The 12,784-nt window shown below is 50.0% G+C and overlaps 1 protein-coding gene across 9 annotated transcripts in view; it reads left to right on the forward strand.

Annotated features, from left to right (window-relative positions):
* Positions 1-12,784, forward strand: part of ABLIM2 (actin binding LIM protein family member 2) — a 185,129-nt gene that overhangs the window by 77,889 nt on the left and 94,456 nt on the right. For all 9 annotated transcript variants that reach the window (XR_008375159.1, XR_008375161.1, XR_008375162.1 and 6 more), the window contains exon 4: positions 6,720-6,835. Coding sequence is in view for 4 of the 9 variants with exons in the window: in XM_053566083.1 (XP_053422058.1) it covers positions 6,720-6,835 (116 nt within the window). In the remaining 5 variants the exon portion in view is untranslated. The remainder of the gene's footprint in view (positions 1-6,719; positions 6,836-12,784) is intronic.

Genomic DNA, 12,784 nt, shown 5'->3' on the forward strand with positions numbered 1-12,784 from the left:
GGTCCCCAGTGCCCAGCATCATGACTGCTGGGGAGGGACTGGGCAGGAGGCCAGCAGGCACCTTCCCATGTGCTTGGTCCCTCCCTCCCCCTCCACAGCATCCAACTCACTCCTTCCGAGGGAAATGTTCCATTTCTAGAAAACAAAGACTAAAAAAAATAAAACAGAGTTGATTTTCTGTTCTGTTCTCCCTGTCTCACCACACCCAGCTTGCAGGGGACTTTTTCAATGTTGTTTCCAAAGCAGTCCTACGTCGTTACAGCATGTGCCCAAGACAGAAATGGAACCTTTTGTCAGAGGATGCTGTGGAGAGGGGGTGGCAATGACAAGGGACATTTCTGATGGGAGAGTCCCTGTGTGTCGCTGCCGTGTGACTTGGTCAGAGTTTTCCCAGGGATTATCTGAACGTTTGATCTTTGTGTGGACGTAGCTTAGAGATGGTGGTTGACATGCTCACAGCTGGTTCAAGAGATCACCTCTGGATAAGCCAGTATTTTAAAAATAATAATTGATGGCTCTGGTTATGTTGGAGTAACTGGACTTATCTACCCACCATAAACAACTAGAAAACTGGATAAAATACGAGAAACAACTGTTTCCAGACTGCAGAGTACAGGCAGCTCAGGGCAAAGAGAAGGCGGCAGCAAAAGGAGCCTAGGATCACCCCAGCTTTCTGACTGGAGGCGATGTCTTGAAGGCTAGTGCAGGGAGGGGAGCCCCACCAGCACGTGGCGGCCTCTCAAGTTCAGAGGTTGGGAAGGCAGAGAAGCACAGGACGCGAGCTCCAGAGACCCACACGGGCGCTCTGAGTACAGACACAGAGGACACTTCATGAGATAGGGCACCGCTGACGGGGTTGCTGTGACATAAGGTTTGGAAACACTTGAGTTCTGACCAGAGAGGAGATTCCTTGCTGAACATGAAAGAGGCACACCGAAAGGGTCCTGCCACATTAACAAGACTAAAGCAACCCTAGAGTGAAAGCTGCAGTAACCGTGCCCTAGCAAAGTACAAAAGCAAGCCTCTGAAAGATCATGTTGGCCTGCACGTAAACCACCTGCCTGCCAGAGCAAAGCCCAACACTTTTCACAGGAAGATAAAAAACTCCAGCATTTAACACTGTAAGGTTGATAATATATAACATCCAATTAAAAATTACTAGGCATAAAAAGATGGTGGAAAATGTGACTCAAAGCCGGAAGAGCTGTCAATAGCACTAAATCCAGATTCATAGCAATGGTGAAATGAGCAGACAATGACTATAAAATGGCTATTGTCAGTATGTTTCCGTATTTAAAGGAAACATGAACTGAGTGGGGGAGTGTTATGGAAGATCTAAAAAGAAACCAATTCTAGAAATGAAGAATATAATTCCTAAAATGGAAAATTCCCTGGAAGAAATTCACAGTACCTTGGGTATTGCAAAAGATCAGACATAGCCATGGAAACCTTTTGAACTTGAGCAAAGAGAGACCAAAAAGACTTAAAAACACGAAGCGTGCCTCGGCAATCTGTAGCTATAGATCTATCTGTCTAGGTTGGGGGAAGGCTCAAAAATATTTGAAGAAATAATGGCTGAAATTTTTCCAGACTTGATGAAAACCATAAACCCATGGATCCAACAATTTCAACAAAACTCAAGCAGAATAAATACAAAACAAAACCCTACCAACTCCACTGTATTCATCCATTTTGTGTTATAGTCCATATAAAGGAAATAGCTCATGCTTGGTAATTTAGTTTTTTTCTTTTCTTTGGAAAAAGAGTTTTTGGGCTCTTGGCTCTGCAGGTTGTACAAGAAGCATGGCGCCAGCATCTGCTTCTGGTGGGGGCTTCAGGGAGCAGAAGGTGAAGGGGGAGCAGGTGTGTCACATGGAAGACAGGAAAGAAGAGATTGTGATGGGCTTTTTTACACACACCTCTCTCCTGTGAAGTAATAAAGGGAGAACTTGTTCATTATGGAGGGAGGGCACCAAGCCATTCATGGGGATCCCTCCCCCTGCCAGGATCCAAACTCCTCCCACAAGGCCCTACCTCTCACTCTGGGGATCAGATTTTGACATTTTGACATGAGATTTGGAGTGGTCAAACATCCGAAACATATCATCCGTCATAATCAAGTTGCTGAAAATCAGTGATTAAAAAAAATCTTAAAACCAGCAAGATGAAAAAAAAAATATGAAGCACAGAGTAATGACTTCTCATCAGGAACTGTGCCTGCCAGGAAACAATGGAACAACATCTTTAAAGTACTGGAAGAAAAACAGCTATTAAATAGTTTTATGCCAAGCCAAAAAAACAAAGGGAAGGGCGGCGCCTGTGGCTCAAAGGAGTAGGGTGCTGGCTGTGTATATCAGAGGTGGTGGGTTCAAACCCAGCCCCGGCCAAAAACTGCAAAAAAAAAAAAAAAAAGGAAGAAATCTTCCAAAAGTGGAGGCAAGACTGACTGCTAACGGGGGTGGGTTTCTTTTGTGGGTGAAAAATATGTTCTAAAATTGATTTTGGGCTCGGTGCCAGTAGCTCAGTGAGTAGGGTGCTGGCCACATACAGCGAGGCTGGCGGGTTCAAGCCCAGCCTGGACCTGCTAAACAACAATGACAACTGCAACTAAAAATAGCCGGGCGTTGTGGCGGGCGCCTGTAGTCCCAGCTACTTGGGAGGCTGAGGCAGGAGAATCGCGGAAGCCCAAGAGTTTGAGGTTGCTGTGAGCTGCGCCCGTGTCACTCTACCAAGGGCAACATGGTGACACTCTGTCTCAAATAAATACATAAATAAATAAATAATCAAAAAATAAAATTGATTCTGGTGGTGGTTGCACAACAATAAACACACACTAAAACCTGACAAATTGCACATTATAAATAAAACCTAAAAGCTGTTACAGAAAAATAACACACAAAAGCTAAGACAATTTGTTGCCAGCAGAGCTGCACTGTAATAAAGTTCCAGAAAGTCTTTGAGTTGAAGGAAACACAAAATGGACCAATGCGAAAGCAAACCCCCAGCTGGCGGGGAGTAGTTAGGATACACACGTCTGATGGAGGACGACATAGACAAAGAATTTGTATAACTCAATAAGAGGCAGAACAAAAAACAAACTGATAAAAATGAGCAAAAGAGTTTAACAGATATGGAATATGGAAACAGCCCAAATGCCCCTTAACCCAGGAATGGATCAGCAAGCTGTGGTATCTGTATACCATGGAATACTATTCAGCCATTTAAAAAAATGAAGATTTTGCAGCATTTGTATTAACCTGGATGGAGGCGGAACACATTATTCTTAGAGAAGCATCAGAGGAATGGAGAAGCATGAATCCTATGTATTCAACTTTGATACGAAGACAATTAATGACAATTAATGACACGGTGAGGGTGGGGGAAGGGGAGAGCAGACAGAGAGAGGAGGGAGGGGGTGGGGGAAAGGAAAAGGAAAAAAAAAGAAAAGAAAATAGGGACTAATTCTCACATAAATTGGATTTAATTTTGACCAAAGTACATTATTTGAACAATAATTTTTAATTCAACTTGTTAATATGTTGTTTAGGATATTACATTCTCATTTATAAGTGAAATATGTTTGTAATTTCCCTTTATAATAATATATTTTTTCTAATTTTAATATCAGGTGCATCCAGATGAAGTAGAATAATATTGAAGTATTTCTTCTTTTTCTATTATCTGTAAGATTTGGCATGATCTGTTTTTTGAAATTATCTTCTATTTTTATTTATAAATATTAGTTGTCTATTTTTTGAGACTTCGGGAAAAAAAGAAGTTAACTGATGACTCCATACTGAACCTCAGAGTCATCATAGAAATATTTTTATCTGACAATGTGAATGTTACTTTTTTTGCATTATTATTATTATCACTCAATATTTTTTAAAAAAGAGTTTAACAGATATTTCACTAAGGAATGTATATTAATGACCAATAAATACAGTGCTGCACATTGCTGGTCATCAGGGGAACGTGATCCAATCACAGTGAAACGCCATTCTACAGCCATTAGGGTGGCTAAAACCACAAAGATGGATAATGACAAGTGTTGGTGAGGATATAAAGCAAAAGGAATTTTCAGACATTGTCATTAATGCAAGCTGGTACAGCTCCTATGGTGGCGTCATAGCTCACAGCAACCTCAAACTCTTGGGCTCAAGACATCCTCTTGCCTCAGCCTCCCAAGTAGCTGGGACTACTGGCGCCCACCACAACGCCCAGGTAGTTTTTCCATTTTTAGTAGAGATGGGGTCTCACTCTTGCTTAGGCTGGTCTTGAACTCCTGAGCTCAAGCAATCCACTTGCCTTGGCCTCCCAGAGTGCTAGGATTACAGGTGCGAGCCACCACACCTGGCAGGAATCCCACTGTTAAGTATTTCCCTAAAAGAAATGAAAGCATAAGTACCCAGAAAAGATTTGTTGACAAACTTTTTTTAACAGTTTTATGTATAACAACCCCAAGCTGGGAACAACCCAAATGACCTTCAACAGGTGGGTAGAATACTTTTCTGTGGTTTGTCCACAGCCATAAAAGGCAAGGAACTATGGATATGTGTAGCAGCCTGGGTGAATCTCAGACACATGTTGCTGAACTAGACACCGGAGACTCCATGCAACACGGTTCCATTAATATGCAGTCCCCAAAGAGAGAAATCCAATCCTCAGTGACAGAGGAGATCATGGTGCCTGTGTCTGGGAGTTGTAGGCAGGGGTGACCGTAAACAGCCACAGGGGACTTTCTGTGGTGGACAGAATGTTCTATGTTTTGATTGTGCTGGTGGTTACATGAGTGTATAGATTTGTCCAGATACACCTCAATAAAGCTGAATAAATAAGATAACAGCTATCATTTACGGAGCTCCCCATGCCCAGGTCCAGCAGTGCACTAAAGCTTGTCATGCAGCAAGCCCAGTGGATGACTGAATAGATGTCAGCCCCGAGATGCAGGTGTTACTGGCCCCATGTTACACGTGAGAAACTGGAGTTCAGAGAGGTTGAGTAAGTTGCTCTGGGTTATGCAACCAGAGATTCCCTCAGAGCACATCCAGGCATGGGGGGACTCCCACTCTGCCCCAAGGCCCACCATCAGCAGAGAGGCTGCCAGACACTGAGATGGGAGAAGCAGACCCCAACACTAAGGCAGATGACCAGGCACGAGGCCTCAGCAGGCTGCACAGGCCCCAGGCAGCGGACAGGTGCGAGGACTGCGGGACCATCCAGGACCAAGGGTCACCAAGAGCAGGGACTGGCCGATTAGGAGCCAGAGAGCACACCTGCTGCATGAACCCTGAATGCCAACCCCACACAGTGCAGGGCTAATAGCCGGGCTTTATCAGAGGAGGCCCAACAGATGCGTGTTCAAGAAATGCTCCTCTGGCTGTCGGCGGTGCGACGGAGGCAGGCCCATCCGAGCAGGGTGGTGGGGCACAGCCCTGCACAGAAGAGTAGGCTGAGCTCCTCACCCCCCCAGGGGAGCTTTAGTCCTTTGCTTATTCATTCATTCATTCAACAATGAATTCATTATTTATTGAGTGCCAGGATCTAGAAGCCCAAGGTAGCGTTTAAGCAGGGGGCTTAAGGGACACGTCCTGGTCCAACACCTCTACAGGGTTCTGCCCACTGAGGTGCCAGGCTCTCTAGCCAGGCTGAGTTTTGAAGGAAGTGGCCCAGTGGGCTGCCGGCAGCTCAGTGGCAATAGATGTCAAAGACAGACATGACTCAGGCTGTGCTTCTGGCCCTGGTTGGCAGGAGGCCTGGCCTTGGTTTGAAGGGCAAAAGCTACCTGAGCTATTCAGTCTCGGGGAGAGGTCCTTAGAACTGTGGGGTGGGAGTCAGTTTCTCCTAGTCCCCACCCAATCTCCCTCTAGGCACTTACTTTGATCCGGAATTTAAGTGGGCGCCAAAAACTCAGTAATGAAGGTAAATGATATTTTAATGCAGTTGTTTTAAAAATGGAAACAAATGCAAAATAATCCATTTTGAACAAAATACCAGAATTTTAATTAAAGACAGGATCTGATCATATAGTCCCTTGACATCTACAAGATGTGCTTTTCATGACACTGTCTCCTTAGACTAGGTCTAAGTAGGTAAATCACGGGCCTTTGGAGCCAGATAAGTGTTGGTTTGACTCTGGTTCTGACAGACATGTCAGCTGTATGTCTTTGGAAAAGTTAACTATCCTCTCTGAACTTCAGTTTCTCACCTATAGAGAAAATACGAAGCACAGACCAACTTAGACAAATGTCCTAAAGTTAGATAAGATGTCCGTCATCGTGCCTGGTACCGGGCACCCAGTCGATACTGGGTCGGTGGTAGCTATTACCATCATTATTGAGCTGGCATGGACAAAGCCTCCTGGTGTGGGCAGAGACGGCAGGTGCGTTGGGGGAGGTCAGTGGTCCAGGCAGCCAGGCTGATTGCTGTGTGCCAGGCTCTTGGCTGCCCGTCAGTGGGTCCTCACCACAGCCTCAAGCACTGCGATCCTGCCGATGCTGCCAATTTATACAGATAAGGAATCTAAGGCTCAGATGTCAGTGACTGAGTACGTGTGATCCCGCAGCAGGGACATGGCAGTGCCTGGCAAGGAGGCCCTGCATCCTGGGCCTGAAGCAGCATCTTGGCAAGGCTCTTGGGGTGTGGCCTTGGGGTAGGGCTCTCCACAGTGAGAAGGGCCGGAAGGTGGGCAGCGCTCTTAATAGGCTCTCTTGTTTCAGGCTGCCTTTTCCACCCGGGGACCGAGTGACCTTCAACGGGAAGGAGTGTATGTGCCAGAAGTGCTCCCTGCCCACGTCGGTGGGCAGCAGTGCACACCTGTCCCAGGGCCTCCGGAGTAAGTGGACACTTGGGGGAGGGGTTGCTGAGTGGCACGGTGGGGTGGCCTCTGCAGGGCCCGGGGCCTGACAATCTGGGACTCAAAGCAGAGGTGGTTGCAATGAAGAGCTACGGATAAACACGAGGAAGGGGGCCAGGAGCAGAAGCGTCTGGGGCTGTCCTGCCACCAGGCCTTTGCACAGGCTATGCCCCAACCCCGTGTAGCCCTCCTGCATGAGAAAGCAGGAGGCTGTCACTGTAAAAGAACAAAGGCCTGCTGGAGAGTCAGGGGTTCGTGGGTATTGGGCCAAGTAACAGCAAGGTGGGAACGAGAGAGAGGATGAGGCACTGGGGATGAGCCCAGCACATGGGCCTGCTGCTCCCAGGTGCCACTGCACAGCAGCATTTTCAGAGCCCACCCTGAGTGCTGTGGTCGCTGTGGTGTCCCCAGAAGCAGGGCCGTGTGTATTGGGAAAGAGGATGATTCTATTTATTTCTAGAACCAGCCCCTGCCTGCAGTTAATTTCCTCTCCGTATCAAACACCTTGTTTCTCCCACCTGTCTGCCGTGTTGAAGTCTCTACCTTGACTGACTCTACCATCAGCCTCCCTGGGGGCTGGTGATCATTTTACTCTGTGAGATGAAGAGACGCCTCTATCCTTTGGGGAGGCAAAGCTCACAGGAGCACCAGGTGGTGAGTCTGCCTCAGGGCTTGCTAGGAGAGTCCTCCATTCAAACTTTTCTCTCCAGCTCAAGCCTGGATTGATCGAACTTTTGAGAATTTGCTTCACAAACAATAGTACTATTATGAATAAATACCAAATAGTAATCTAGAGCAAAATTTAAAAAGGGGAAGGAGTATTAGTTTTATACAGTTTGTCCTGAGCTTCCTGGCAGCCAAAGTAAAAAGGGAAACATGATGGACCCCAGAATCATCATTGAGATTTAAAAAAAATTCTTGGTAAAAAGCCGTAGCCCCTTCCAAACATAAATTTATTTAAAAATATCAAATCTTGGCTTGGTGCCTGTAGCTCAGCGGCTAGGGCGCCAGCCACGTATATGAGAGCTGGCAGGTTCAAACTCAGCCTGGACCTGCCAAACAACAATGGCAACTACAACCAAAAAAATAGCTGGGCACTGTGGCAGGCACCTGTAGTCCCAGCTTCTTGGGAGGCTGAGGCAAGAGAATTGCTTAAGCCCAAGAGTTGGAGGTTGCTGTGAGCTGTAACGCCACAGCACTCTACTGGGTTCGACATAGTGAGACGCTATCTCAAAAGAAAAAATATCAAATCTTTTGTAATCTCTTATTTTTAAAAGTAAGTAAGTAAATAAATAACAAATCTGCATTTTCAAAGAACAAACGCTCCCCTGATCCCTTGGTGGTCTAAGAGGTAACCTGCTCCTACTCCCAGCCCATGGTGAGAATCCTGAGCTCAGGACCTTTTCTGTGCTTAGAAACATTAACACAAATCACCAGCCCTTGACTCCTGTGTTGATGTCTACAGATTCCCACCCTTCCCTCCTTTTGCCTCTAGAATAGCTTCTGGGTAACTGGGAGCTCTTTTCTTCTATAGGCACCAAAGTGCCCTAAGTCTGGTGGGCAGGGTGGGTGCCCAGTGTCCATCAGGCAGTGTAGGGCCTGCAGCCCTCATCTAGCCAGGACCCTCCGTGTGCTTGGGGTTTGGGCCAAGACCTTTCAACTCCAAAGCAGCAACCAATGGCCATCCCAGGAGGTGGCCGTTGTTCTGACACTTCAGACTTAGATTAAATACTGAGTAGGTGGGCATGGGAGGGAGGGCGCTGCAGGTGAGAACAGGGTTCAGAGACTGGAAAAGTATGGCATGTGCTGGGGACACCCACTAGTCCTGGGTGAGGGGACAATAGGACTTCTGTGTAGGATGGAGAAAAGGAATGATACCAGAAAACTGGAAACCCGATGGGGCAAACTTCCAAAGCCATGTCGTAGAGTTCCCAGTGTCTCCTGGAGGCAAAGAGGAGCCACAGAAGGTCACAGAGCAAAGGAGTGCCGAGTCAGTCCTGAGAACGAGGGCCTGGGTGAGAGAACACAGCCCTTCCGCAGCAGGGTAGCCTCAGTTAGCTGCCTGTGTGGGCTATCCTCCCTGGGGAAGTGGCTGGCTATTTACGTAGAGCTCTGGCTTGGCCCTGAGCTGCCCTGAGCCCATCCATGGCTTAGTAACAAGAAATGCTTCGGGTTCAGATTGTATATGAAACCAGCACATTGTACCCCTTGATTGCACTAATGTACACAGCTGTGATTTAACAAAAAAAAAAAAAAAATTAAAATTAAATAAAAAAAATAGAAATGCTTCGGGCTGGGCCACATGAGCTTCCTTTCCAGGAGAACACACCCAGCACCCTACATGCCCAAGCCTCCCCACTGCATTGGGCAGAGTCCTCTCATCTCTGAAGTTCTGTTCTTCCCCATGGGGCCCCCACTTCTCCCCTCCAGCTCCTTCTGGCTCTCTAGCTCTGAGCCCGTTGCTGGTTGGGAGCTGGTTACCAGGCATCAGTCACAGGGTGGCCTTTGGAGAGGCCAAGTGCTATGTTGACCAGGGGGGAGTTCTGAGCACTCGCCACTGTGGCAAGATGTAGTCTTGCTCCAGGCCTTTGATATGGGAGTGGGGTCTTCAGGGGTGTGGGTGATCACCTGGAGGGGCAGCCTGGAGGTGGGAGAGACAAGGCTTGGTCTGGGGGCTGCTCTGTCCCTGCTGAGAAGCCCCTGTGGCCAGTTCTGAGGCTTGGGTACCTGCTGGCTCCACTGGCTAGGGCCTTGCCAGGCCTGGCATGAGGGTATCCCACCCAGAGCTGGAACCTGGGGAGGCCCCACCAGAGTCAGGGATAGAGGGGCAAGAAAAGATATGTGTAGACCTGAAGTCCCAGCCCAAGGACGGTGACAGCTTTACCACCTGGGCCGTGGCACTTGGAGCCCCTGTGGTTTCTTCTCACTTGAGTATGCCCAGGTGCCAAAAGGGTGGTGAAAGGACCCAAAGCTCCCTCCCAAACCCAGCGAGCCCCCTCCCATGTGGGGCTGCACCATGAAAAGAGGAGCCAGCCCCCAGCACCCCTAGCACCTTCCCTGCCCTTGACCCATGACATGGGCCTGCAGCCCTCGTCTAGCCAGAACTCTTGGTGAGCTAGAGCTGAACTTGTCCGTATGTCGTCTTCCCCAGCAGCTGCTCTCAGCTCTTCTTGCTCAGCAAAGGCTCCCAGACGAAATCTCACGCCAAATTCATGAATTTTCAGTCATTTTCAAGTTTTGGAACACCATCAGATTCCTCGATTCCAAAACCCAATCTCAGATTGGATTGAGAATCTGAGTCTTTCCCCAACTCCCTTCACCCTGGTTAAACCTGGGGCACTTCAGGGGGTCCGGCCCCACACCCCCATCCTGCAAGCTTCTCCCTGGGGCTGTGGGGGCTTCCTGCATGTCCTGGTCCCACAAGAGTTAAAGGCAGTACTGGGGCTCGACCCCCATGACCGTGTCTTCCGGAAAAGGGGGCACTTTAGGGGAAACAGGAAACCGGAAGTTTCTAGAAGGGTCATGCTGGGGAAGAGAGCCAGGCCTGGGGTGCATGGACCAGTGGACAGCTTACCTGGGGCCCCCCTCAGCCTCCTCACCTCTGTTGGCGGTGTGCTGCTGCTCACATGTTGGCTGCCCACTTTCGCCACATAAGACCCTGTGCTGTCGTCAGCAACCAGGCAAAGCTGTGCCGAGCTCCAGATGTGTTAGAAAGTGTGGAGTGTGGTTTCCATGACAACATCCCTTTTTGCACCTTGCTCTTCTATCTCCATGCTCACGCTCTCTCTTAGTGATGCTTCCGCCTCGAATCGATGGAAGAAGAGGGCAGGTGTGAGGTCCATATCCCTCCTGTCTCTGGGAGAGCAAGGTCAGGCGTAGGCAAGGGAGGGAGCCCCCCAGTTCGGTAGGAGTTAGGGGGTGGAGAGCCAGCCCCGGTTACCATGCAGAGGGAAGGACTGGGCTCCAATAAAGGTAACCTTGGCAGAGCTGGGCTGATGCACTGTGGAGCTGTCACCACCAGTGTTCTCACATTTATCAGGCTCTCTAGGAGGCCGGTGCTCTTCTGATCCTCATTTAACAAGGGCCCAGAGAGGTGACATGACTGGCCCACGGTCACACAGTGGATGGGAAACAGAGCTGGAATTTGTCCACTGTCCTTGGGTCATCACCCAGCCTGGTGTGGCATGCTGCCTTGGTGTACCTGCCAACAGTGACACAAACCAAGGCTCAGAGTGGGGGTTCTCAACCTCAGTGCTGTTGACATTTGGAGCCAGATCACTCTTGGTTGTGGGGCTATGCCCTGTGGGGTGTTTGGTGCCCTGCATCCACCATCCAGGTGTTTGGTGGTGGTGGCCCCACCCCCTCTCCCCAGGTTGTGACAAGCATAGGGGTTTCCGGTTTCCAGACATTGCCAGATGTCCCCTAGGGAGCAAGATTGCCCCCATAGAGGACGTAGAGTTGACAAAATGCTACTGTGGTTGTCCCAGGAGTGAGTGAGAGAGCTGAGGGGCAGAGCTGGGCCCAGTGGCCATCTCATCTCACATGGGGACATGGGGTTGGGGGGGTGGTCAGGAGTGAAGGCGCTGGTGCTTCCTGGACTCGGGCTGGAGGCTGCCCCTCACCTGGTCCTCATTTGTCATGCATCCTGCCACCCAGTGTTTCTGGAGCCCCAGCCTACAGAGGTGAATAAAGGGCCCGATCTCAGAATGCAAACCGCCCCCAGGCAGCTCCCAGAGCCTGGGAGAGAGAACGTGAGCATGTGGAAGCCTAGGAGATAGGGAGCTCCACCAGCAGCTTTGTGGGTGTTCATTTTTTGTTCTCAAAAACAATATGACTCTGATCTCTGCCAAAGAGAGTAACAGAGCCACACGTTGAGCGCAGTATCTGCACAACTGACCCCTCACTGGCCCCGCACTTTTCACCGAGGATGGGAGGCACAAGGCCAGGCCAAGTGCAAGTGAGAGCCTGCCCCAGCCACAGCCCCATGGGGAGGGACAGGCTCAGTGTGACCCAGCCAGTGTGGGGGCCAGGATGGTCCCAGGGCCACATCCTCTCTATCCCAGGTGCAGGCTTACCTGGGCCAGGCAGGGGCCCTGCTGGTGGGTGAGCCCGATAGTGGGCACCAGGGCCTGCCTGCCAGACGCCCTCTCCTGGTTTCTGCTCATCACCAGGTCCCAAGGCTCTGCCTTTGCCATACCCTGGCACACATAGCCATACACCACACGCACTGCACACCAACATCTACTACACACTCTCACACACAGACAAATCCACAGACATGCCCTCACAGAGACCACACACAGCCACACTCTCACACCCACAGACACACCCTCACACACACACACCCTGGCACACAGACACACTCACACCCATAGACACACCATCTCACACACAGGCACACACTTGCATACATACATCCTCACCCACAGACACACACATCATGTGAAGACTGCGGTGACACACACACATAGCTGCATGCGTGTGCACATGGGTACACGTGTGTTCACACATACTCTAAAGCGCAGGCCCAGGTGCCAGACTCTCCCTGGCTCTCCCTACCTGTGCTGCGCCCTCTGCGGGGCACCTGCTGTCTTGAGCACATGTGACCCTGGCTGTGAAGCCCCCTCTGTAGCCTCTTAGGGGCTGGAGGGACCCTGGTGATCGGCTCCCCAGGGCAGGGACAGGCCTGAGTCCCCAGGATGCAGAGGCAGGCGGACAGGGTAAGCACGGCTGGGGGCGGGGCACAAGGGGGCAGCCATGGGGCCTCAGGGTGGGGAGTGCTGGCCACAACAGGGAAAGGCAGCAGAGAGAGGTGGGCTTGGCTGTTGGATGCAGAGGGTGGAATCCCGGAGGCCAAGTGGGCGGGTAGGGGACCTGGAGGCTCAGGCCCCTGCCCTGCAGTACATGTTCCTCTGGGGGGTCCCTCAG

This window comes from Nycticebus coucang, chromosome 17 (genome assembly GCF_027406575.1).
Source record: "Nycticebus coucang isolate mNycCou1 chromosome 17, mNycCou1.pri, whole genome shotgun sequence".
NCBI lineage: Eukaryota > Metazoa > Chordata > Mammalia > Primates > Lorisidae > Nycticebus > Nycticebus coucang.